This window comes from Oryzias latipes, chromosome 3 (assembly GCF_053564925.1).
Source record: "Oryzias latipes strain Hd-rR chromosome 3, Olatipes_Hd-rR_3.1".
In the NCBI taxonomy this organism is placed as follows: Eukaryota; Metazoa; Chordata; class Actinopteri; order Beloniformes; family Adrianichthyidae; genus Oryzias; species Oryzias latipes.
Genome location: NC_136239.1, coordinates 40,902,028 through 40,918,615, shown reverse-complemented (window position 1 = coordinate 40,918,615; position 16,588 = coordinate 40,902,028). Strand labels below are relative to the sequence as shown.

Below are 16,588 nucleotides of genomic sequence, written 5' to 3'. Positions count from 1 at the left end.
AGCAACAAGCTACTGGGTGTTTATCATTACGGTAAGGTTCAGATGTGATTCAAATCTTAAAGGAGTGGGGCCTGTCCACACACACTCAAATGTTAGAAGCACACTAGATCCCTGCGCGGGACTATTTTCTTCATCCCGCCCGCGCCCGCTGAATTTCTGACCAATCCCGCCCGCTCCCGCAATGTATGCGTTACACTCCCGCCCGCACCCGCAATATGTATGTCCACTCCCGCCCCCACCCGCAAAACTCATAGAATTTAGTCCCGCACAGTAATAGAGATGCATTGATTTTGTATCGTCTCCCGTCCCGCAGGAAAAAAACACGTATTTGTATTGATGATATTAAAGAGATGAATGTCCCTCCTCCAGCCTCATCTTTTCATGCATTCCTCTTTTGTGTAATTTGCAACTTTATTATTAAATATATTTTCACAAATCCTGTTCGGTTAAAAGTGTGTGTGTGTGTGCTTGATCATATCAGCTTGGAAAAAATGTCAGCCCAAAGTTCAAGTAACTTTGAAAAAATTCAGTCTCTCTGGTCTCCCATAGCTAACTCCATGACTTAGGGGGTGGGGGGCCTGGTCGTCGCTGCTCCTTGCCCTTCGGGGGTGGGGGTGGGGGTGGGGGTTGGGGCCTCCGGTGCCTGGCGGGGGGTGGTGGGGGCTCCGTTGGTCGGGGGGTCGGGTCCGGTGCCTGGGTGGGGCGGGCTGGGGCGCTGCGTGGTCCTCTGGGCTTGGGTGTGGGGGTGCGTGGTGGTCTGGCTTGGCTGGGGGGGGTGGTCCTTTTGCCTGTGCTGGGGGGGGTTGGCGGGGGGCCCTGCTCGGGGGGGGGGGCCCGGCGGCGCTGGATGGGCTGCCCATCTGCGCCTGGGGCCTGCGCCTGCGCCTGGGATCGGCCCTTCCCTGGCTCTGGGGCGGGATGGGACAACCCTCTTGGGGCCCCCGGTCGCTCTGGGTGTCATCCGCTTCGGCTGCGGGGTCTGGGGTGGGGGGTCTTGTCGGCCCTGTCCTGTGGGGGGGCATTCTGGGGGAGGGGGGGGGGAACTATTGGTACGGGGCAGGGGGGGTTGACGGGTCGGGGTCTCCGCTGAGGCCATCTGCAGTTTTCCCGGCGGGTTGGCTGCCTCGGTCCCGTCGAGGCCTGACCAGAGCTCTTCTACGGCCGGCGTTTGGGGGTGGGGGCCTGGACTTGCTCCGGGGGGGGGGGCGACGCTTTCTGGCTCCTCTCTCTCTGTGTGGGGTGGGTGGTGCTGGGCCTGGGGTGTCGGCGCCTCCGGGGGTGGGGCCCCTGGGCTGGGTGGGCCTGGCCCCTTTGCTGGGGGGGGGGGGGGGGGGGGACAGCTGTTTGACCACCGGGGGACAGTCTACCAGCTGTCCCCAACTTACCCCCTTCCTCATATAACCTCATATTAGGGTGAGGGCGTGGGGGGCTTAGCCTGCGATGAGCCTTGGTGGGGGGGGGGGTTACTTGGCAGTGGTCCCCCTCCTGTGGTTGCCGTATGGAGTGGGCCCCCCCTCTTTCGGTTTTATTTGCACCTTAGACATGTAGGGCCCTTGGTAGGGGGGGTGCTTGGACATTACTGCCAGCAAGTAGCAGATGTCCTCCTAGCACCCTACCCGCCAATTTTAACCGCACCTTAGACATTTAGGGCCCCTTGGTGGGGAGGTTGAGGGGACGTCACTGTGAGTAATCAGGAGATGTCCCCTTAGTGCCCTACCCGCCAATTTTAACTGCACCCCCCTTAGTACACACACCCCTCCCCCCTCAATATATACATCCCAACATAAAACACACACGCATGTACACACACACTCTCCCAAACACACACACACACACACATTTTGCAAGGAAGGTGGGACCTAGGACCATCTGTCCCCTACCTCTTCCCTGGTGGGGGGTACGGGCCCCTTTGCAGCGGTGGCCGTGTCCCCGGGGTGCCGGCTTCCTGGGCCCGGCGGTGCTCTCTCCGCGCAGTGGGGGGGTTCACATTACATCTGAGCCGCGGGTGTTCGTGTCCCTGGGGGGTGGGTTCTGGTCCTTGCTCCTGAGCGCTGGGCCCCGCCAAATTTCCAACTGTGGCCGAGCCTGGTCGGGCCGTATTTACAACACCCCTTGTGGGCCCTCTTTTTTCCCCGGGGTTCCCCCCTCCTTGGTGGAGGCTGCGGGCCCCTGCCTTGCTCTTCCCTGGACCAACCGTGGGCCGGGCGGATGGCTGCCTGGAGTGCGGAGTGGGTCTCCCTTGGGGGGTCCTGGCCTGTACCTGGGGTTGGGGCGGGGGGATGCCAGGAACTCCTGGGTGGTGGGGTGCTCGTCTGGGGCTGTGGGCGTCCTTCTCCGGTGGGGCCCTGCGTTGGGCTCTCCCGGCGCGGCGGGGGGGCTGCTCTCCTGGTTGGGCTGGGGCGGCGCTCTCTTCCCCTCCGTGCCTCCCTGCTCTCTTGCTCTGGGGGCCTTGCGGCGGTCCTGCTGGCCCTGGCCTGGGTGGCGGGCTTGGTCGCCCGGGCGGCGGTTGTTCCCTGCCGGTTCCCGTGTGGCGTTGGGGGGATTCCGACTGCCGCTGCTGCGGTGGGGGTCTTGGGGTGGGGATGGCTGGGCACTCTCCCTCCGTCTTTTCATGTTCCACCATCCATTTTAGAAGAACATAAACACTCACCTGAGCACAGGTGTTAGCTCACCTTTGCACTAACAGTTTGCATGATTGAATGACTGAAATATTTCACAGTAGTTGGTTTTAAGGCATAAGTATGCGTGTGAACACTATCTGTTTTGTGTACATGTCGACAGGTGGACATTTTTGCACCTAGCAGGTGTGTTTATAACATTTGAGTGTGTGTGTGGACAGGCCCCGCCCTTTTTGTACTACATTTGAACCTTACCATAATGATTAACAACCAGTAAACTTGTTGCTTTATGCTGCTTCATGGTCTTATCCCCCTTCCCCTCCTATTATCACCCTCCTACCCCCCCTCTCTCTAACGTCCCTCTCTCTTCTTCCCTTCTTTCCTTTTCCGTCCGGTCCAACACTAAAGATTTTCAAACATGATTGAAATTAATAAAGTTTGGCCTCAATTACAAAAGGGGTTTATTCAGACATACCTCTGGTTTGTCTGTAGATTAATAACCCCTCTTGTTAAAGTAAAATGTGTCCAACACAAGAGGCCCTCACCTCTCATCTGTCTGCCCAGCTGTTGGACAGGACAAGTTAAAAAAAAAAAAAAAAAAGTGTGTGTGTGTGTCCGTGCGCAGACAGACGGCCTGTAGCGCGTTGAACCAGCCGGTAAAGATGCAGGTCAAAGTCATTTGAATTTATGGAGGAAAAAAAACATTAATGGTTCAATGGTTCAACAGAGCTGATATTTTTTCCTGACAGAAAAATACTTTTTTTTAGCTTCAGCCTGATTCGCAGATCTGAACACCATGTGTGACTCACGATGAACCTCGTTTGAGGTTCTTTTCTGCTTCATCCATTGACATCATGTCCCTGCCAGGTAACCTGCTCCATCCTTATCCGCACAGTGTTGCCAGATAGATTGACAGCTCTTTCATCCGTGTGCTGCGCTAGAGCGCTCCGACTATCGTGTCAACCTACGATGACCGTATTTTGCGCTCTCTGTGTAGAACACACTGGGAGCGGAAAAACAACTTTCAGCTAAAGAGGATGTGAACAGGTGAACAGGTAGAGAGGAAAAGCAGGTAAAGAGGCGGAGGAGGGGCTTTGGCTTCAAACTCTGTCAGATGCAAACACGGGCGTCAGATTTAGACGCAGCTTTCCTTGCAGAAGTTGAAGCAGAGACTTTCTCTGGGATGATTTTATGAACTCAAACATGGAAACATGATTACCAAGTAGAACTCTCCAAAATAATAAACCTGAACTCTCCACATTCTTCGTGTCTAGCATGCATTGATGCACACATCGCTCCATGCAGCGAATAAGACCAGAACCTCTAGCTGGTAGCTCCGCCCACACGTGACCGCGGTATCAGGCTTTAAAGAACACACTAAGAGGCGGGGCGGGGCGTTGGACACCCCCAACAACAGGTTAGATGACAGAGGCCATTGGGCGTCTCTACCTGGTGCCTTCACGGAGCTTCAGTACATAAGACTCCAACAGCCGCTCAGCCTAACGTAGTCCGCTAATATATATTCATGAGATATTCATGGCAGCACTGATCCCGCGGGGTTTTTTTCTGCCGCCCGCTCCCGCCCGCAGCACAATTCAAACCGCCCAATCCCGTGAGATTTGGGTTGGGTCCCGTGGGACCCGGCGGGACCCAATCCCAATGTAGCCCTCTAAAGCACACCTGTTAGCTGCAAAAACTCAGGGATCCCTCTCCCTGCATGGAGAGAGCACCGCTGGGCCCAGGAAACCGGCACCCAGGGGATACGGCCGCCGTTGCCAAGGGCCCTGTACCCTCTACCAGGGATTGGGTAGGGGACAGATGGTCCAAGGCCCCACCTTCCTTGCAAAATTACTGTGTGTGTTTGTGAGGGTGTGTGTGTGCACGTGTGTGTGTTTATGTTGGAATGTATATTTCAAGGGGGGAAGGGTGTGTGCACTAAGGGGGTGCAGTTAAAATTGGCGGGTAGGGCACTGAGAGGACATCTCCTAATTACTCACAGTGATGTCCCATCACCCTCCCCACCAAGGGGCCCTAAATGTCTAAGGTGCAGTTACAATTGGCAGGTAGGGCGCTAAGAGTACATCTGCTGCTTGCTGGCAGTGATGTCCAAGCACCCCCCCTACCTTCTTTTGACGGTTGACTTGGATATTGATACGTCTACCTCCTGGAGAGTGTTGTTCACTGGGTTGGCTGTTGTGAACGGGTTTCTCTTCACCATGGAAATGATTCTGCCATCATCCACCACTGTTGTCTTCCGTGGACGTCCAGGGGGATATTCCAGGAAGCATGTTTAAACTAGCCTGCACTCAAAAAAATGATTCAAGCCCCTCTTTCATGTAACACAATAAAATTCTGTTTGTTTTATTTAAAAATATTTATTTTAAAAGAATGTATCTACATTTAATTGACCTAACACAAAATGTATTAATAGTTTCACCCATAACTCCAGTAATCCAAAATAATTGAGTTCAAGTAAGGGGCATGCTGTTGAATGCTGTTTTCCTGTTTCTTTTTATGCTTTTTGCCGTCTCACGGCTACAATTTTTCACCTATTTTAACCATTGAACTATTAAAATGTTCAACTCCTTCATCTAATCTAATGCCTGGTATGACTATTAGTCCTTCAAATCCTTCGACTTTTCAAAAGTGAAAACTTTAGTTCGTTTTTTCCACGTAAAAAACGAAACTGTGGCATGAAATCATTTCAACTCGGCTTCTCCCAATAAGACGATACACGAAGAGCCTCATTTATGGAAATGATGAATCTATTTGTTCATACCGGCAGACTCATTACATCATTGGAGTGTTAGCTCAGTGGCTTAGTTAGTGGGTTTAAAATACAGAGGTTCTGAGTTCAAACCTGGCTTTAGACCTCTGTCGCATGATTTTTTTTCCTTTGCCTTTCTTGATAAAATTGAGTTCGACTAACTCGATTATATTTCGTTACATGGAAGAATTTTCTTTGAGGTGGGGTTACTCATATTTATTGGATGGAAATCCTGCCCACAATTAAATTGAGTTCATCCAATGAGTTATTTTTTTGAGTGTGACTTTAAGCCTGATCTCTGGATGAAATCCTCTTGAACTTGCTTACTCTGGATATGTCGGTTCCAAAAGACTGGATATGAGTTAGCGTAATGACGCTCAACTTGGTAACCCTGGGTTAATGCACATGCACGTCAAGAACATAAAGACATTCTCAATGGATCGCCGATTTCCGGAGTCACCATGGAAACGCGTGGAGAAAAAAAGAGAGCGCTATACTTTAGTGAGACGGAGTCTGAGGTTTTAATGACGGCGTATGAAGATTATAAGATCATCAAAAAAGTAATACTGCATCATCAGCAAAAGAAAGAGTTTCTGCTTGAAGAAAAAGAACAAAGTAGATGCACAAATTTCTGATCTTATTTTCATTTTCCTTGTTTCGCATGTATATTGTAACGACCCTGCTAATACGTCACTCTAGCGAGGAAGCGAAAGCCAAGCTGCTAATTAAATGGCTTCATTGGAGAGCTGTCCGTGCCCCATACACCGCACGACCTCAGACAGTCTCAAAGAGATATAAAAAAGCAGAAAAGCAAAGTCTCTTTTTCGGCATCAAGCCCGTTTTTTCAAGCACACACAAACAGCCCAAACAGCATGAAGGTCTCTTCTGTTCCCTGCCCTTTCACTCAAGGTTTTTACACTAAGATTCCCCATCTCTCATGAATCTTAGGGGCTTAGGGCGGGGCTCCATTTCTGGAACCAAAAGCTGAGGTTATCCTCTTCCTCAGCCTGAAACTTACCGTGGTAACTAGCAGAACCTGCTTTCTGAAATACCCGCCTGGTCTTTTTTCAAGCCATGGAATAAAAGCTGAAAGTCTGCACTTCAATGGCATCTGAGTTGTTTTATTTTAAATTCACTGTGGTAATATACAGAAACTAAATTAGAAAGAATGTGTCTCTGTCCAAATATTTTTGGTCCTGACTGTACGTGCACGGGTGTGTGTGCACGTGTATGTTCATGTATGTGCAGGAAGCTGAGCTTGATGGCAAAATGTTTTATGGCCTGCGAGCTTCAGAAAAGGCGTTGAAGGAGAATCAGTGCCTCTCCAAAGAGCGTGGCACGAGCCAGAGTGACGATGTGGAGAGCAAAAGTCAGGCAATAAGGTATAACACACACACACACACACATAATCACACACAGAGACACAAATGCCAATATAAAGACTCGTGCATATCCACATGCACAAAGGCTTAGACTAGTTAACAGTGTAATTTTAGCCTGTTTAAAAACAAAAGGTTTTGAAATCACTGAAAATATCCTAAAGATGTTATGTAACGATCTGTGGATTGAAACAAAATCAGGACTTTAAAATGTTTACAGTAATGTAAAGTATTCTTTATTTATATTCACGACCCTCCTTTTCTTATTGAAATAAAACGTTTTATTTTTTAAATTTTTTAGGATGCACCAGGATGTGTCTTTAAAAAGGAGACCAGCTGAGGTGTTAGCGTGGTCTAAGTCACTTTTCCATCAGATGTTTCATCCACGTTCCAGCTGGTTTCCTCTGATGGTTCTCTTGTTTGGTCAGATGTAAAAGTTCAGCTGAACTCTGGTTTGGACCAAACAAGAGAACTGTGCTTGTTTTCCAGAATCAGGATCTCTGTTAAGATGTGATTAACAACAACAGGAGAAAGTCTGAAAACGTGTCTCACTGTCAATGTTTCTATTGTCTGAACTTTATCACACTTTTATTTTTCCCTCAGGATCAGATTAGTTAATTTCATTCTTAATGAGACAAAGACACTCACAGGAGGTGAGTAGGAGCTGCTGTTTTTTAGGTTTATCATAATCACATCATCAGCATAGAAAATGTGCAGCAGTGCAGCATCTTCTCACAGAGATATGTTTTTATTTTTGACAGATGATCTTGAGGATCTGATGGAGAAAGGCGTGTTTGAAATCAAGTTCTGCTTGAATGAGGTGAGTCTGATCCAGAGAAAACTGCTGCTCTGTGGAAAGTTGAGGCTCTAATGGTTTGAAAGAGAAACTCAGACTTGGATTTGATCCTCAGAGAAGATTGAAGTCTAAACAACAGTTACCATCAAACTTGACTTGGATCAGAAACTTCAACTTGGCTCCTCAGAGACTTGTTTTAGTCTCAAACTAAGTAAAAAATTGACTTGAACTTAATTGTGACCAGGGCTGTAAGAAAAAATTGATTCGGCAATATATCGCAATACGTCATTTGGCAATACTTGTATCGTTTCAAAAGGCTGCCAGATGGATATATTATTTAATTATTTCTGAGCGTCCTTCAACGTCTGACTCTTGTTGTCCACTTCACCCTCCGACCACTAGTTGGCAGCAGAGAACACGGAGCCTCTTAGAGCAGCTCTACTCTGCACAAGACAACAGGAAGACTGCAGCCAGAGGCAGCTCGTTCTGTTGTTATGAGACATGAACTATTTAGTTTTTACTTGAATGGATACCAAACAGAAACTCTGTGCCATGTTGCTGCCAGTAAGATATGAAAACGTGGATTGTTGTGCTTTTTAGCGGCTCAGATAAATAAGATAGACAATGAAGCACGCCAGCAGCTAATAGGCTAATGCGCTTAGCATCTGCTAACATGCTAGCAAAGCGGGCTAAAGTTCTGCAGAACCTCAAAGCAATGGATTCTAGTTTAGGGACCTGATGGATCAGAGGGATGTGTACAACGCTCTGAAAAAGGCTGACATTGTGGTGATCAGCGTTACCAGTTTACTTCCGTGTGTGAGAAGCGTGGCTGCAAAGGTGCAACAGAGCAGATATGTAAACAAAGCCCCTTTTTTTCACATTAAAGCAACTTTCCTTCATTCTGTCATGCTGCCTCATCATCACACTTTATTGTTTCTGGAAAGTCTGGAAAATCAGTGTGTGTCCCCCACCCTTTATTTTTGAAGCACCATTCAGGCTCCTAAACTGTTTAAAAGCACTAGAGAAGCTACATTAATGCTGAAAATAAACAGCATTTTTCTTCCCGATAGAAACTTATTGGTTAAGGCTCATTTATTCTTTTTTTTTCTTACACTGAAAAATATATATATATATATTTTAAATCAGACAATGTTGACTGTTACCTTTTTTTATTTTAACTTACCAAAATAAAAGCACTATGAATTTGCTTTGGTAAACGCAACTTATATTTGAGATACAATTGCAGTGCTTAACATTGTGATCATTAAACCGAATTTAACCATTTTATTACAGTGGAAACATTAAAATTCATGTTTAGTTTTTTTCAAAGTCATATTTAAAAAACAAAAAAAAAACATGTTTCGGTAAAATATCGGGATACGTACACTGTCAGAAAAAAGGGTACGGTTGGGGTACATTTGTGAACACTTAGGGTACAAATGGTGAATTTGTACCCTAAGTGAGTCATAATTACACCTTAGGGTACTCATATGTACCATTTAAGGATAAAAAAGGTACAAATATGTTTCCAACCATCAGAGGGCCCATATATGGACCCTTTATTCCACAAACAAAGGTACAATCACTTGTGTGACAAAAGTAATAATTCAAAGTGTTTGAAACGTCACCCAAAATCATTTAATACGTTGTTGGTTATTTGGAAAAGATGCACAAAATAACCAAATATATTTAAGAGACCACACATCTTTTATGACTAGTTTTGAACAGTACACAAGCACGTTATATTTTATTGATTGTGCAGAGCATCAAGATAATAACTTTTAAACATGTATTAGTGTGAGCCTGTTTTTTTTTTACTTATATAAGAGCTGTTTTAAGTTTTGCCTTTAATTTAGAGCAAAAGCACAATGTAGACAAAATTATTTGATGTTTTTAACCTTATATGGTGTACTTTAACTTGGCCTAAGTTCAATTTAAATTTCTAGTCTTTGAGCTGTTAATTTAAGTTATTTTTTTTCTAATCATACATTCTCATAAAAAAGTAAATTTCTCTGTTACTACGTTACATTATGTGTACATGTAAGTATCTTTTAGCTTTTGTACCTACACAGGAAAAATGAGAGAGTACTTTTTTCGGAGTTACCATCAGTAATTTTTATTTAAGTAGGTGTAAAAACGTAGAGGAAATATGTTGGAGTAAACCAGCGAGACCACGCCCACTCTACTTTCTTAAGTTTCGTTTCTTCCGCCATTTTGTTATCCCGCAGCGGCCGGAGGAAGATAGAGGCTGTGACTGAGGTAAGTCTGCTAATTGCTCAAAAATAAGTTGGAAACTTGTTTTAAGCGGGTTCGGTTATTTTATCTGTAAGGAATAACTTTTGTGTAGTGGAATGCTGCTATTCCACCGTGTATGTGCCTGTGAGGAGATTGAAAACTACGAGCGGGAGTTTTGCTAACGGTTAGCCTCAGCCGTTTGAAGTTCAGCTAAATGCAGCCATTAAATAAATTAAGCTGTTGTTTTTATTGGTGTTGTACCGCGTTCCGTTAAATACATTGAAATATATACATTTTATCACTAGATAATTCTGTCGCCGTTTTACCGATGTACGCTGGCGTTGATGCACCGGTTGTTGTTGCCTACCCCCCCCCCCCTTTTTTTTTTCTTTCTGTCTTTCTTAGTAAGGAAGCCAGCTACTTTTGAAACGACCAGCTCCATAATTCCTACTGATATTTATCAGGTCCGTCGAATTCAATGCGTTTATCATTTTAATCTGTAATGTGTAGGAGTCCAATAAGGTGTTTTGTTTTTTTTTACACCCCAGTATGGCAGTCCTTCCCATTTATATGTCAGCCTGCCGTAGCTGCTGTGCGTGCGCAGCCACCATTTCTCGAATGCAAGACAGTGACAGACTGTTTAGGTTGTCATTGTAAGGATTCAATGGTTTGGTTTTCTTTGTCATGTTTTTGGTTTCCTTGTCAGTCACACCAGTTTCTGGTTCATGATCCACAGCTGTCTTCAGTTCAGTTAATTACCCTACGCCTATTTAAGTGTCTTGGTTTCTGTTCATCCTTGTCAGGTCATCTGCTCTGTTTTGTCACAGGTTTTTTTCCCCTCATAGTTTTGTCATGTTTCAGTTTGCTAATTAAATGTTTTAGTTCCTGTCATCAAGCTTGGTCTCCTGCATTTGGGTCCTCCACCACCAGTTCGTGACAGAATGACCTGACCACCTTGGACCCAGCAGGGGAGTTTTTCATCTTGCCATCCCATGCCACGTCAGATGAGTTCCTGCAGCATTGTTCATGCTATGCCCTACCACATCCAGCCAATCTGTTCCTGAGGGGGATTGCCGGGACCATCCTTCAAATCTCAAGTTTCCTGTGGAGGGTCACCGGGGCCGCTTCTCTTCATGTGTGTTCCTGAGGAGGGTCGCCGGGCCCACACTTCATGTCCCCTGTCCCTAGGATGGTCACCATTCATTCCCCCTTGGCTGTGTCTCCTGGTCCAGAGGAGGGTCACCAGTGCTGCTCCCCTTCATGGTTCCTGTCCCTGGGGAGAGTAATTGGGACCGCTCCTCTTCATGCCTGTTCCTGAGGAGGGGTTTGCCATGTCACCCCTCATTTCTGCTAGGCTGCAGGAACCCAAACTGTTCTGGACTTTTTATTTTCTGTTTATCCACGTCCCCTCTTCCTAGGGGTGTTTGGGCATCTGGGATCTGCCCTTTTCGGGAGGGGTACTGTAAGGATTCAATGGTTTGGTTTTCTTTGTCATGTTTTTGGTTTCCTTGTCAGTCACACCAGTTTCTGGTTCATGATCCACAGCTGTCTTCAGTTCAGTTAATTACCCTACGCCTATTTAAGTGTCTTGGTTTCTGTTCATCCTTGTCAGGTCATCTGCTCTGTTTTGTCACAGGTTTTTTTCCCCTCATAGTTTTGTCATGTTTCAGTTTGCTAATTAAATGTTTTAGTTCCTGTCATCAAGCTTGGTCTCCTGCATTTGGGTCCTCCACCACCAGTTCGTGACAGTCATGATCGCTCATTGTTGGTCAAGCGAAGTTTACACTGTGTTGTTGATTTTGATCATTCTCCTGCAGATTATTTTTTTTAAATGGAGGTCCGTGATTCCAGATACTCGTCACGATTTCCCATACCAAAAACTCATCTATTAACCAGGAAAAAATAATTTTTTTAAATGAAATTCCAAGAAATAAATCTGTAGGTCCTTAGAAGCCAGTGCATTGTCGTCAGTGGTTTTTTTTTTTTTTTTTTAGCAGTTCTGCAAATTCTGCAACATTGCTGTGGCAGCTAGTGTGAACTGTATATTTCCCATCACTATTTTAAAATGTATTAATTTATTTGGAACAGGGCTTAGATCTGAATAAATGCTTTGTTGGTACCTTTTGGTGTTTTAATGTTATTTTTTTTTTTTTTTTTGTAATATATTTTTTTTTCCCACCAGGAAAGATGCAAGCTGTGCGTGAACATGTCGAACGCCAAAAAAAAAAAATGTTTTGAAGTTCAGCTGACCTTCAAATCCTTTTGGGAATGCGATGAAGTGGAAACATCACAATTTCCAGCATTTTTCTTTACAGGAATCAGTCAACTTTGTGGATAAACTGTCAGCTGTGATGCAAACAGATTTTTTTAATTGCTTTTTAATTTAAAGATAATTTCTGTGCTGTATTCTAAACATAATTTTGCCGTGTTCACAGCTGCCAAAAAGTTCAACATCCTAACCTTGGACTTGAAAGTGTTTGATGACTCAAAGACAGAAGTTGATGAGCAGGTTTTTGATCTCCTGTTGAAAAACCCAAACTTTGGTGTGTTGGAAATTTGTCTGGCCGAAGATACAAATCCAGAAGGTGAAGTTTTTCTTTTAAATTGTAATTTATCTATTCTGTTTTGAATGGTTTTGGGTAAATTCCCCTTTGATGTCTGAATTTATTTCCAAGGGAAATAATCTGAGTTTTTCCTTTTAAAGTACATGCTAAATTAAGAACATTTTTGAGCTGAAGAGTTTTGATTGTATATTTGCATCAATAGGAGTCTAAGGGTTAATGATTTCTTTGACAGGATAGTGTGGGGAACAAAACACGGGCAAATAAGTATGAGTTTTTTATCCTATTGCTGTCTTAGACAAGATAATAAATCTGCTAAACTGTTAAGTCGGTCAGTATTTAAAAATCTTTGTTTTTACTTTTTTTGTTTTTGCTATCATACTAATTTAAATATTACAGTAACTGAAAGCTTTAATACTTTGACAGATCAGCCGAGTTGTCCTGCAAAGACCTGCAATACCAGTTCAAGTGGAGATACTGAAGTGGACTCAGATGACACCATAATATTACAACACAGTCCTACAACAAGACGAAGACTTGAAGACACCTCTCTTGCCAAAGTAAGTAAATAATCTTTTCACAAAGTCATTTCAAGCATTCAAAGTCAGGCTGTCTTTCCAATTCAGTTTAGTTGTCAAACAGTGCAGTAAGGCAGATCATCCAAACTAGTTTAAAGTTTTCTAGGGAAACAGCAGATTGCACCGAGTAAGTCACAACACATTGGAATACTGTCCTCATCATACAAGCATATAATTCTTCTGTATTTCCTTCAACAAAGCTCTGCATAATTAACAAGATATTGACTATACCTGCGACAGTGGCTCAGGTGGTTGAGTGGGTCGTTCAATGACCGAAGGGTTGGCGGTTCGATCCCTGCTCCCACCAGCCAAAAAATGTTTTCAATATAATTGAAAACATTTCAATTTCAAAACATTTCAATATAATTGAAAACATTTCAATTTTTTCAATTATATTGAAAAAATGTTTTCAATATAATTGAAAACATTTTTTAATAATATAATTATTATTATACAAAGACAGACATTGATTATGCAGTTTTTGAGGGGGAAAAATGTTTTCTGGGACATGGTTTCTGCAGTTCAATTGGAATTCACCTTCAAGTTCTTGACGGGACTGTTTTGCAGAGTTAACCGGCCTTAACTTCCCATCATGCCATTGTTTACGCTCCTGTTACCTTACAGTCCCTCACAACCCCCAAGCAACAGAATTGGTGTGCAATATTGGAGCTATCCAGCCTTATAGATGTGAGCCAGATGCCAACTCAGACGAGGAGAATGACGACATGTGGAGCAGGGAGCTTATGGCCTGCCAAATGTAGCTTGTACGTAACAACTACAAGCTTTCTCAAATTACATCTTTTCATCTGCTCCTGATTCATCCCAATTTGAGAAAATAAATATTCAGAAACACAGTTTTATTCTTAAATCTTATAACAATATGTCATCATAAAAATGCTACATTTTAAAAAATAACTTTCATTGGAGTGGGTCCCCCATTTTTAACATGTCGCAGTATTTTTCTCATGATGGGCACGTTTAAAACTGCACATCTGATTATTCACTCAAATCGGGATGAATCAGGAACAGACAAAATAAATGCAGTTTGAGGAAGGTCTCTATTGTGACGCACCACATGAAATGAGGTGGGTCTGAGTCCCTCTGCTCTGCTCTATTCTGATGCGTCCACTTGCAGACAAACGGATCCATTAACATCTTCATCATACTTGTCTGAGCTTGATCTAAACTATGGCCAGAAAGCTTCAATATTGCTCACCATTTTGGTTTCTCCACTAATTTTAGTTTTAGGTTGGAAGGACTGTAAGATAGCGGGAGAGGGCGTAAACAAAGGGATGATCGGACATCAGCAGAAGGTAACTACTGTGTCAATAGCCCCGCCTACAACTCAGAAGTTAATTTCTGATCAACTCCAAACCACTCTGCACAAACTGTCTTTAAACATCATCTCAAAGTGCTTTAACCCCAGTATCAGTGCTTGCAGTTGTATTTTTTATTATTAATATGGACTTTTAAATTTGATCCAATAGGTGGTTGCTGTCATTGATGAGGATGATCATCCGTTGAAGGTCATGTGAATGTCCTGCATATCCAGTACAGCAAGGTGTGAGAGGATATACCAAAGAAGTACCCTTTCTTGAAGACAACCTCAGGGGTCAGTGACATTTTAAATCAGTTCTCAGCTTAAAATACATTTTGAATGTCAATATGAGCTGAGACATCTGCTAAAATGACCATTAACAGCTTTAACTCAATTGTAAAAACATTGTAATTTTCTAAACCCATATATAAATATATAGTCATTCAAGCCAAATAATATTTATACAATGGGATCACTAAAGGGAAATGGCAATGAAAGGGGCAACAAAGAATATTAGAATGTTTTATTTCTTTTGTTTGTTTTAGTTAAAGTGAATGATTAATTTTCTAATTTTCTTCAATTTTCAGTTGTTTGATGATGTTGACCGAATGCATCCATCACCTGTCAGTTTAAGCCAGCGCTTCAAGGACGGCGTTTACCAGTATTGTGCCAAAGGTGCTTGAGCTTGTTCAAAGAAAAGCTCCATTAGCCAAAGTCTCCAAAGAATCAAGAGAAGAGATGCTTGCAGAGGATCTACTAGGTATTGACATAAACGTAATCCTTGGTAATCTTTAGTGTGTTTTATAGTTCTTATTTTTAGAATTTGTATCAATATTATCTTATCACATTTATGCATTTTATTGTTTAAATTATGCATTTAAACTTGGTTATAAGTTTACTTTTTTATTATCTATTTTTAGAAAATGTAGAATGCAGTAGAAAGATGTACTTAAAATGAGGTCTAGTGCTTCTTTTGTTAATGTCACAAGTTTTATTTCATGGTTTAAAAATGGTAACTGAAGTGCTATGTGCTGTTTACAATTGATCAAATGTTAAGGTTATAGTTACAATGAATGCAATGTGAACTGAAGGAAAAATATAGATTTTTCATTATTGTAAAATTGCTAATAATTGTAAATATATGCATCCTGTTGTGATACTGTACATACTGTGTAATGTCAGAATTGTAATTGTTTTGAATGTTTAATAAATGTGATAAACAGTATACTGGTCTTTTAATGTGCTGTATCTGGTACAAACTTGCCATCAAATGGTACAAAATGCTTGTCACTGGGGCAGTACCCTTAAAAGAACAAATTTGTACCTTTTTTAAAGGTACATTATGGTACCATAGCACTATAAGGTACAATTTTGTCCACAGAGGTACATATTTGCCTTTGAAAGGTACATACTGGAAGGGTACAGATACGTACCAATATGAAAGGGTACAACATTTGTACCCTTGAGGGTACTGCCCCAGTGACAAGCCATTGTACCTCTAAAGGTACAAATTTTGCACATTTTTTCTGACAGTGTATCGTATCGCAGGGCGCGTATTGGGATACGTATCGTATCGCCAGAGTCTTGCCAATACACACCCCCAATTGTGACTGTCTTGAAGACTCAACTTTGATTTGAGTCTGTTGCTTAAAATTAATCTTTAAACCAAAGACAAGACTTGAAGTCTTGATAAAAGATTTGAGACACGAAAGACTTGAGATTTCTTTTTGATTCTAGTTTACATGACTGAAACTTTAACTTTCATTCATTATCTGACTTGAGACTTGTTTGGTTCTAAAACCTAAGTCTTAGACACATGCATGCATATGGCATGTTGACCCATACGGGTGCAGCAGTTTTTTAGGTTGTACAGGTCTGTAGAGGGTTGCAGAAAGAAGTGGCTGCATCTTAAGGGGAGCGCCGGTGTGTCTTATGTGTGATTTTTAGCTTATAGTTCCCCTTGAGCCTTGAGTGATGCAGCCGCTTCTTGTAATCCAAGAAGCTTGATGTCATCCATGTAGAGGAGGTGACTGATGTTGGCCCCATTTCTGAGTCGGTATCCATAGCCAGTCTTGTTGATTATTTGGCTGAGGAGGTTCAGACCAATGCAGAACAGCTGTGGGGACAGAGCATCACCTTGGTATATCTCACTTTTGATGGACACTTGTGCAACTGGCTTGCCATTGGGTTCAAGGGTGGTTTTCCACAGCTTCATTGAGTTTCCTATCAAGGCTCTTAGGCCGGCTTTACACTGCAGGTCTTGATGCTCATATCCAATTTTCTGACTATATCTGATTTTTTTGACGACCCGCTTACATCATCTTTTAAAAGTGACC

At 43.3% G+C, this 16,588-nt stretch overlaps 1 protein-coding gene and 2 long non-coding RNA genes across 11 annotated transcripts in view; all 3 read left to right on the top strand.

Annotated features, from left to right (window-relative positions):
- The window catches only part of LOC105357636 (uncharacterized), a 545,012-nt gene that overhangs the window by 176,710 nt on the left and 351,714 nt on the right, over positions 1 to 16,588 (top strand). For 8 of the 9 annotated variants that reach the window (XM_078944705.1, XM_078944708.1, XM_023953741.2 and 5 more), the window contains 3 exons: positions 6,634 to 6,767; positions 7,368 to 7,417; positions 7,526 to 7,584. In XM_078944705.1, the coding sequence (XP_078800831.1) occupies positions 6,634 to 6,767; positions 7,368 to 7,417; positions 7,526 to 7,584 (243 nt within the window). The remainder of the gene's footprint in view (positions 1 to 6,633; positions 6,768 to 7,367; positions 7,418 to 7,525; positions 7,585 to 16,588) is intronic. The other variant, XM_078944712.1, reaches the window with a different exon arrangement.
- On the top strand, positions 12,255 to 12,766 carry LOC144991048 (uncharacterized). Its single transcript, XR_013654969.1, has 2 exons — positions 12,255 to 12,380; positions 12,592 to 12,766. It is a non-coding gene; the product is annotated as an uncharacterized LOC144991048 (long non-coding RNA).
- LOC111947177 (uncharacterized) lies at positions 12,778 to 14,978 on the top strand. The gene is made up of 3 exons (XR_002873002.2): positions 12,778 to 12,916; positions 14,422 to 14,546; positions 14,840 to 14,978. It is a non-coding gene; the product is annotated as an uncharacterized LOC111947177 (long non-coding RNA).